At 49.1% G+C, this 9,391-nt stretch overlaps 1 protein-coding gene across 1 annotated transcript in view; it reads left to right on the top strand.

Annotated features, from left to right (window-relative positions):
* Positions 1-456: 456 nt before the first annotated feature.
* dlc (deltaC) overlaps positions 457-9,391 on the top strand; it is a 70,037-nt gene continuing 61,102 nt past the window's right edge. The window contains exon 1 of the mRNA XM_078533096.1: positions 457-556. Coding sequence (XP_078389222.1) covers positions 457-556 — 100 coding nt within the window. The remainder of the gene's footprint in view (positions 557-9,391) is intronic.

Below are 9,391 nucleotides of genomic sequence, written 5' to 3'. Positions count from 1 at the left end.
AATAGCGGGTTAATGGTTCTGGTAGTGAGATAGTGATGTACACCATGAAGTAACAGTGATATCAGCAGTCATGTGCAAGAGGCTGAGAATAGTCTGTACAGGGGAGAGGTGTACTTACCTAGAAGCATTAGCGTGTGAAATGGTGTAAATAAAGGAGCTTTTGAAGAAGCCTACCGGAGTTAGACCTAAGTCACTCATAAGTAGTGGGAAACCTTCCTGATCCATGACAGGCCGGGGAGATGGTATAGTATAACATTCAAAGTGAAAAACTAATTCACAAACCAGTCCTGATACTCACCCATGGGAGCCACCACTGCATTAACCCCTTTGGTCAACACTTCATCAATGCTCTCTACCTGATGTCTTACCTCAAGTTTTGTAACCATTGTTCCTTTACTCCCATGGCTTCTACATTTGTGAATGGTGATGATGAAAACACCTATGGAGGGCCCCAAGATGCTTCCCAAAAGGGGCAAGTTTGTCAGGTACCAGCCAGGAGTTTGCAGAGATTATCTCGGAGTGGTGAAAGAGGTAGGATTTGAGGACGTTTTTGAAGGTAGCGAAAGATATGGCAAGGTGGGAAGGGATGGGGTTAGGGAGACAGGATATGATTCCTGAAGGTACTGGTTCTAAGGAAGGAATTTCTTCTCTAAGAGGGCAGTGAATGTCTGGAATTCTCTACCCCAGAGAGTTGTGGTGGCTAGATCACTGAAAGCATTTAAAGAGGAGGTAGATCGATTTTTGAAATATCAGGGAGTTGAGGGCAATGAGGAGCTGGCATGAAAAAGGAGTTGAGGCCTGGGGCAGATCAGCCATGATCTTATTGAATGGCGGGGCAGGCTTGAGGGGCCAAATGGCCTACCCCTGCTCCTATATCTTATGTTCTTATGTTTTAATGGTGGGACAGAGGAGATGGGGGATACATAGCTGGTCAGAGTTAGAGGAGCAGAGGGTGCAAGTTGAGATGTTGGGCTAGAGAAGGTTCCGGGGACAACTGGGGGAGGTCATGGATATATTTGTGAATTAAGCTGAAGGTTTTGAAATAAAAGCAGCAGGAGTGAGGAGACAATGAGGGAACAGGGGTGATAGGTCAGTGGGAAAATGCAAGGACTAGGGTAGATCAGTGGAGTTTTGCATCATTTGGAGTACGTGCAGGGTGAAGGGGGAGAGGTGAAGAAGTCGAGGTGGAAGGAATGGTGGGATTGATGGCAGTTTCACTGGGAGTTAGGGGAGAGAGAAAGAGAGAAGGTGGTGGGGTTATTGACGGAGATAGAGATTGTGACAGATTACAATGGCTTCAAACTTCCTTGAACATTTCCTCCCTGACGATGTCTCAGGGTAAACCGGCCAAGAGCAAAAACCAGCCCGGCTGGTATCCTGAGAATCTCAGCGTCTGGGCCCTTGTTCATTTCACCAGCCGACATGCTGCTACATTAGGCCTGTTCTCCTCATCTTGGAGGAGCCAAGACTACCCCAACATCCCCCTGCCCACCCACCCACTCTCCTACACTTCCACCCAGTGGTGTTGTGGGAAAGTTTGAGGTGCAGGAGCTCTAAGAAAATGTATTGGCCATATAACTTCTAGATCTACTATTACATTGTTTTCCTAATCACTTGAGTCCCCAAGCGTCAATAAATCTAGGTAAAAAATATTAGTACCAGTAGGTATTTTATTTTGATCCATGTGGTAGTTTGAATCATTAGTCTTTAGCATAACTAGAATTTCATTATGCAAGTTTAATTATTTAATTCAAGCCTATTGCGCTAGAAAGTTTTACTTACTTCTGGCTGGGGGATGGTATATAGAGGGCCACTGCTTTCCTTGATTTGTATTAATAACATAGACCTGTGTGCACTGGGCACAATTTCAACATTTGAAGATGACACAAGACTTGGAAGCTTTGTGAATCGTGAGGAGGAGAGTGATCGACTTGAAGAGGATCTAGGCAGGCTGGGGAATGGGTGGGCACATGGCAGATGAGATTTAATGTAGGGGAGGATGAGGGAGGGAATTGGAGAGAGGAGGGGGGAGAACAGGGCATGGAAGGGGAGAGGGAAAGAATATGGGGTGAGAGAGGAATGAGACAGGGGGAGGAATGGTATGGGAAAGGATGTGGAGGGAGGTGAAGAAGTATGGTCGATTCTGGAGGGGGGTGGAGGGAATGGAGAGGTGAGGAAGGGTGGAGTGGGGGGGGAGAAATGGTTGGGGGCGAGGAAGGAAGGGGGTGGATTCTGACCCCCTTCCCCAGGATAGAGGGTTGTGGGGTGTGGAGCAGCCTCTGGGAGAGTGTATTTAAATACAGGGCGCAAATCCTGCAGTCAGGAGCTAGGGCTGAGGAACTGTCACCAAGCAAGAGACCTCAGATATGAGGCTTCATCATTTACTGGGTGAACAAAGCGCAAGCAGTTCAGTGCAAAGTGTTGTCCTCCTGAGAGCTAATTCGCCCCTTAATAACACCAGAGCCAACACCGAAAACAAAACACACAAATGCAAAACAGATGCTGCAATTCTGAACATTTTTGGAGAAGAGAGAAAGTGCTGCAAATACTCAGCAGGTTTGGAAGCATCAGTGCCGGGAGAAACGGAATGGCTTCAGGTCCATGACCTTTCCTAAGTGCAGCACTGGGACATGTTTAAGAGAAGCAACAGTTCACAGCCTGTCAGGGCCGGGCTAAGTGAAACTTTTACACACATGGAAACATCTCAGTATTAAACTGACCAGAAAAAAAAAAAGTTCCAAGAATGGACTTAGGTGCCTGAACAGATCTCCAGAACTGCCTGTCTTGGTTGTCCAGTCAGTCAGTCATGTGACACTCACTCAGCGATCAGACAAATGCAGTGTATGGAACTCAAATGTTACTCTAAATGCAAAGGGAGGCAAAGTAATGGAAGATGATCCCCACTACCCCCCATACACAGTGAACTCAGCCTTAATACAAGACTCACAACCCATGAAGCAAAGTGTTAAGTCCTTGTCCTTGTTACAAGGCTTTACCCGAACATTCCTGTTAACCACTCATTGCTTTTATGGTGGTGTTAGGAGGGAAAGTGAAACTGCTGCATTGAACTGGTATTATTCTTTCTGTCATTAAACAGTCAGTCAACTAGTAAGTTATTTTTTTTAAATAAAATAAACAAAATGCTTCCGATTAAAGCTGCCTGGGAGCCTCCTGAATTTGCAAACACTGGGAAAGTACATGGGGAGTGAGGTTCATTTTCTTTGCCCTGCTCCTCCGGCCCCGGGCCCTGTGAAACTTCTTCACCAATCAGGATGCTTGCAAAAAAAAACTTTTTCTGACCGGTCAGAGCGCACGTAACTTTCGGAGCGTAAAATTGGCGGGGGAAGCAGCGCACAAAAGCGATAGGGACACTGGTTTAAACATAACTGCATTCTCCCCCCATCTCCTGTCACCTCCAGGGCACATTACAAATTGTTTTACACTTGGCACCGTATAGTCTATATGGATATTTTTTTGGGGGGTAATTAATATTTCCCTAATTGCTTTAAAACCTTAAATTGCATTCAGGTCCCCGATCTCTGACGTCTGCATGTTTTGGATGGTTTACACATTTTAACTGCTTTAGCTTCCCCCATTTGGATTTTACTCAATTAACTCATTGCTGTACAACAATGTACCCGAGACACCAGCATGAGTGTCTCTCAAAGCCTGGCACACTGTGAGGAGATGGCACTGGTGCAAGAATTGTTTTCAATGCTGATAATAATGCTCCATATATATCAATAAACTTGGTGCTAGTAATGACGATGGCTTCGGAACTTTTGCATCCACCATTACGATTTTCATTCAGGCGGCTTGTCCGTTTTGGGAGCCTTTATAATTTTCCTTCCTACTGCCAACCGATTGTGCACTGAACTGTGAGAAGCGGACAGCGCTAGGAATTTTTGCAGTTTCCTCCTTCCTAGTTCAGTGGTCTGAGCAAATTCAAAAGAATGATTCAGAGGCTTACCGGTAAATAAACACCCCAGTAGCCTGAAAAAATAACTAACTAGTGGGGATTGCTCACCTGCAGTTTTAAAGTGTGTCTAAAAGGACAAAACAGAAACAAAAATACCTGGGAAAACTCAGCAGGTCTGGCAGCATCTGCGGAGAGGAACACAGTTAACGTTTCCATTCCGAATGACCCTTCAACAGAACTAAGTAAAAATCGAAGAGAGGTGAAATATAAGCTGGTTTAAGGGGGGGTGGGACAGGTAGAGCTGGATAGAGGGCCAGTGATAGGTGGAGATAGCCAAACGATGTCATAGACAAAAGGACAAAGAGGTGTTGAAGGTGGTGATATTATCTAAGGAATGTGCTAAGGGTAGAAAGCAGGACGAGCAAGGTACAGATAGCCCTAGTGGGGGTGGGGGTGGGGTGAAGGGAAGGGATCGAAATAGGCTAAAAGGTAGAGATAAAACAATGGATGGAAATACATTTAAAAATAATGGAAATAGGTGGGAAAAGAAAAATCTATATAAATTATTGGAAAAAAAATGGGGGATCGGAAAGGGGGTGGGGATGGGGGAGAGAGTTCATGATCTAATTGTTGAACTCAATATTCAGTCCGGAAGGCTGTAAAGTGCCTAGTCGGAAGATGAGGTGCTGTTCCTCCAGTTTGCATTGAGCTTCACTGGAGCAATGCAGCAGGCCAAGGACGGACATGTGGGTATGAGAGCAGGGTGGAGTGTTGAAATGGCAAGCGACAGGGAGGTCTGGGTCATGCTTGCGGACAGACCGAAGGTGTTCTAAAAGGACAAACTGATTCTAAACGCTTTCCGCTTACAAGTCTTTACTGTGCACTCTTCCAGAACATAAAGAAACCATTCCACCTTTGGAAAAAAATTCCATCAATATTTTTGAGAAAATTACAGAAAAACACAGAGGCCGAAATTTCCCGTTCCCGTTGGCATCGGGCTTCAGGACCGGACAATATGGCGAGCAGGCCAAAAATCGGTTTCACGACATTGTGAAGCCAGTTTGCGATTGTCCACTCAGCCCGTCCATGGCGTTTCCCGCCACTGGACATTGGGAAGGTCATTTCAATACATCAGCGTCTTGTTATAATTCCAGCTCGCCGGAATCATCTCCTCATCCAGGCACATTGGCGAGATCGCATGTTGATGTTTCACAACACCACTTACAGCACCAGTGAAGAAGGGTCATACGGACTCGAAATGTTAACCCTGTTTCTCTCTCCACAGATGCTGTCAGACCTGCTGAGTTTTTCCAGCTTTTTCTGTTTTTATTTCAGATTCCCAGCATCCGCAGTATTTTGCTTTTATATCAGGATCTTGGTTTCTGGTGACCTAGCGGTGTGCCTCGTGGCTTACAGGGAGCGGAGACGAAGGAAAGGAGAGTGACGGAGGTGCCCGGCCTGGCAGAGGGAGGAGCAGCACCCTCTGGAAGAAGGGGCAGCTGGGGCTCCCGCACACGCTGCTGAAGAGCCACAGTGAGCCGTCGCTGGGCGGGTTTACAGATGGGTCTGTCATTCCTGCAGGTGACCGAGAACCAGTGTCGCCAAAGACTGCGCGTGCCCAGGGAACTGGCTGGTCACTTCTGCCACCTCCTGCAGGATTTGGCGCCATGGGGACATGGAGGGCATCCACTGCCAGTGGCCGTGAAAGTGACCATGATGCTCAATTTCTACCCCAGTGGCTCCTTTCAGGGCTCCCCACCCCTCCCACCCGCTGAGCTTACCCGCTGAGACCACCCTCACCCACCGAGGGCAAAATTCTGCCCCAAGTTCCAATTTTTTTAAGCCGGTCTAGGATTAGCCGCTCAGAGTGAATTATGAAAACTCCCGTTTATAACACTGAGCCCGGACCCCCCTAATGCCCGGGTCCCCCTAATGCCTGGGCCCAAACCCCCATCTCCCCACGTCCCCCCTCCCACACCGGGCTCTGGTCAGAGGTGCTGGGGGTGGTGCTCCGGAGCCCTCCAGCAGCTTCTATACCATTGCCTCACACGTTCCCCCTCCCCCCACCTATTACCTGCCCCCACCACATCCCCTACCTCCCCTTCTTTTCCCCATCCACTTCCCAACCCTCCCCCTCCCGCCTCCCCACTGAAACTGTCCCATTCCACATGCACGCCCCTCCCCTTACCCCTTCCCTCTCCCCCACCCCCTTCTCTTCCTCTCCTCCCGCACCCCTCCCTCCCCATTCCCCCCCCTCCCCCCCACCTCTCACCCACCCTTCCCTCCCCCACCCCTCTCTCTCCCCTCCCCGCTGCTGTCCACCCTGCCTTCTCTCCGCCACCCCAACCTCTCTCCCTCTGCTTCCCCTTCCCCCAGCTCTCTTCCACCCCTCTCCCCCCTTTCCTCCCCACCCCTCTCCCTCGGTCCCCCCCCCCCCCACCACTCTACCTCCCTCCCCTCTCTTTACCCTCCCCGCCCCTCTACCTCCCTCCCCTCTCCTCCCCCACACCTCCCTCTCCCTCCCCTCTCCTCCCCCACACCTCCCTGTCCCTCCCCTCTCCTCCCCGCCCCTCTACCTCTCTCCCCTCCCCCTACCGCTCCATCCCTCCCCTCCATCCTTCCTCTCCCCCTCCCAACATGGTAATTAGGGATCAAATTTACAATCGGCCGGCTTCAGAGGGAAAGTGGCCAAACCCTTTCGCGGGGAACCCACTGTCTGGACCCGATAATGTTATAGACACGTTAAACAGGGAATAAATTCAACCATAGACCAAGTGAAGGTGCTCCAAACATTGTCATCATCAGGAAACATTAAACAGCCATTGTATTTCAATTATCTTTCATCTATCCGTCACATCCAATCAATGACCTTTTGTTGTATTAATGTATTTTTAATCAGGTTGTTGCTATAACATGGATTCCACGGTGATCCAGGCTGCACGGACTCCCGGGAGAGTCTCACACTTCCCACCCGCCGTTCGTTTTGGTGTCAATGAAAAGCGGCAAGAAAAGGAACTGAGGTCCGAAAGGAGAGACTTGCCTTCACCCAGGAGCTCGCCCGCATCTCTCAGTAACGCTTGAACTGCGTATTGGGTAACGCTGCCAACTCTGGACCCAGAGGCCTGAGCAACAGGGGGGCCCACATTCCCAGCGCCGGACCGAGGGAGTGCTGCACTGCCTGAGGTGCTGTCTTTCAGGGGAGGTGTTAAACCCACTGCCTCAGACCCCTTTGGCATTACCTTTGAGGAAGGGCAGGCAGCAGAATTCTCCCCCAGCGTCCCGCACAATGTTTATCCCTCAAGCGGAATAAATAAGCCAAAACAGAAAAGCCTGGGAATGCTCAGCGGGTCCGGAGCACCTGTGGAGAGAGGAACAGGGTTAACGTTCCAGGTCGTTGCCCTTGTGCTCAGGTCGACCTGAAACATTTATTCTGTTCCTCTCCCCACAGACGCTGCCCGACCTGCTGAGTATTTCCAGAATTTTCTGTCCTCTGTTTCAGATTTTGAGAATTTGCAGTGTGAAGAAGCAGGTTACCCGATTGTTATCACGTTGCTGTTGGTGGGAGCTTGCTGTGCGCAGATTGGCTGCCGCAATTCTTACATTCCAACAGCGGCCACACTTCAGTAATTGTGGCTTGATTACGAAGCTTTTGTACAAACTTGGAAGCTTCTATTCCTTTTCTACTAGTGCTGGTGCAGTTTGGTTCCCAGTGTCAATAAACCAGTTGAAACACATTTGCCTTGTTAATTATTAAAAATGATTCTTTCACAGGATGAGAGATGGACAGCGGCTACTGGCTGTGCCTGTGATGCCCACTTATATTAAAAAAAGAATGTTTCATTAATGGGAAAAGTCTGTCCAGAACTTTTACACATAACTCCACAACTCTTGGATACAGCTCCTGCCCGTTACAAACTTTTAAACAGCTGGATTTCAATACCGTTTTCCCTGGCTTGTCATGAGTTAAGGGTTGGGGAGTGTAATACTTTACAGGCTGCTGTGCCCCTCTCTGACGGAGGGAAAAATGAAAGGAAAGACTTGCATTTACATAGCACTTTTCACGACCCCAGAATGACCGCCCCCCCCCCAAAAAGCGCTTTACACAGCTGGTAGTCACCGGTTGGAATGTAAAAAGGAAGCAAGAGCATATTTGGGCAGAGCAAGGTCCACACATCTCAAGAGTGTGGCAATGCCCAAAGGAGCCAGGGGGATTCGGGGCTCTATTGCAAGGTTGAGCAGCAGTTTGCTGTCCAAATACACATGAGTGCCCAAAGCAGAGGGATGGAGGGTAGACTTTAGGTAGAACCTAAAATACAATGCGAGCCCCAGAAAGAACAAGCACTTGCATTTATATAGCGCCCTTAGCATAACCAAATGTCCCAAGGGCAGCGCTATCTAACAAAGTCTGACAGCAAGCCGCACGTGGAGGTAATAGGTCAGTTGATTGAAAGCTCGGTCAAAGGGGTAGGTTTTAACGAGTATCTTAAAAGTGGAGAGAGAGAGAGGCGGAGAGGGTTTAGGAAGACAAGTCCGGACCACCAATGGCGGGGCAAAGGAAATGCGGGGAATGCTCAAGAGGCAGAATCAGAGGAATGCAGAGACCTCGGAGGGTTGTAGGGCTGGAGGGGAGCCAGGGAGGTAGGGAGGGGAGCCAGGAAGAATCAAAACACAAGGATAAGAATTCCAGATTCGAGGCATTGCTGGAGCGGGAGCCAATGTACATCAGTGAGCACAGAGAGTGATGGCGGCAAACAGCTGTCTCATCAGTTATTCATTTCCATCCTGAAGCAGCTTTGAGCAGTGAAATGGCTGGCTCCAGGGTCCTTTGTGTTTTGACGAGCAGTTTGCAGGACACAGAAATCCTGAGCATGCCACCCACCAACAGCCTCAGGCAAGTACCTGCCAACAGGCAAAGAAATGGAGAAAATAAATCAAGCAGGACATGAATGATTGATGGAGCGAGTTGGGCGTCTGAGATAAGCGGAGAATTAAAAGGAAATGGTTGTATTTAATATCCAAGCAGAGGGAAGATGTTTTGAAGCGATCTCAATGCGAATGGCTCCAATCGTATCCCTGAACCCTGGTAGAAATTAAGCAGAGGCGGGTGGTTTTGGAGAAGGTTGGGTGGGGGGTGGCGGAGGGTGCAGGGAGGGGTTAAAGAGAAAGGTCAAGGTAAGGGCCATCCTAAAATCTCAGGCACAGCGAGGCTTAAATTGCCCAGGGCGCGGGTAACATGTTTTTCCACAGCTTTGGGACAATGTAGGCCAAGGTGGCTTTAAAAACCGGAGTTTCAGGACAGCAGTTAGGAATCACTTCTTCAGACTGAGGATGTTTGGCGCCATTTTGTTTGATCACTAGGCTGGGGTTCCCATGAGCCAGTGAGGGTGTTTTGACCTCTTCAGGGCCGCTTGGAGGACATCCCTAAAATGTTCCTGCTGCTTCCCTGGGAGCCTCCCGCCATGAGCGAGTATA

The sequence above is a fragment of the Cetorhinus maximus genome, chromosome 32, assembly GCF_964194155.1.
Source record: "Cetorhinus maximus chromosome 32, sCetMax3.hap1.1, whole genome shotgun sequence".
In the NCBI taxonomy this organism is placed as follows: domain Eukaryota; kingdom Metazoa; phylum Chordata; class Chondrichthyes; order Lamniformes; family Cetorhinidae; genus Cetorhinus; species Cetorhinus maximus.
Note: the sequence above shows the minus strand (reverse complement) of the source record. Positions and strands in the feature narration are given on the sequence as shown.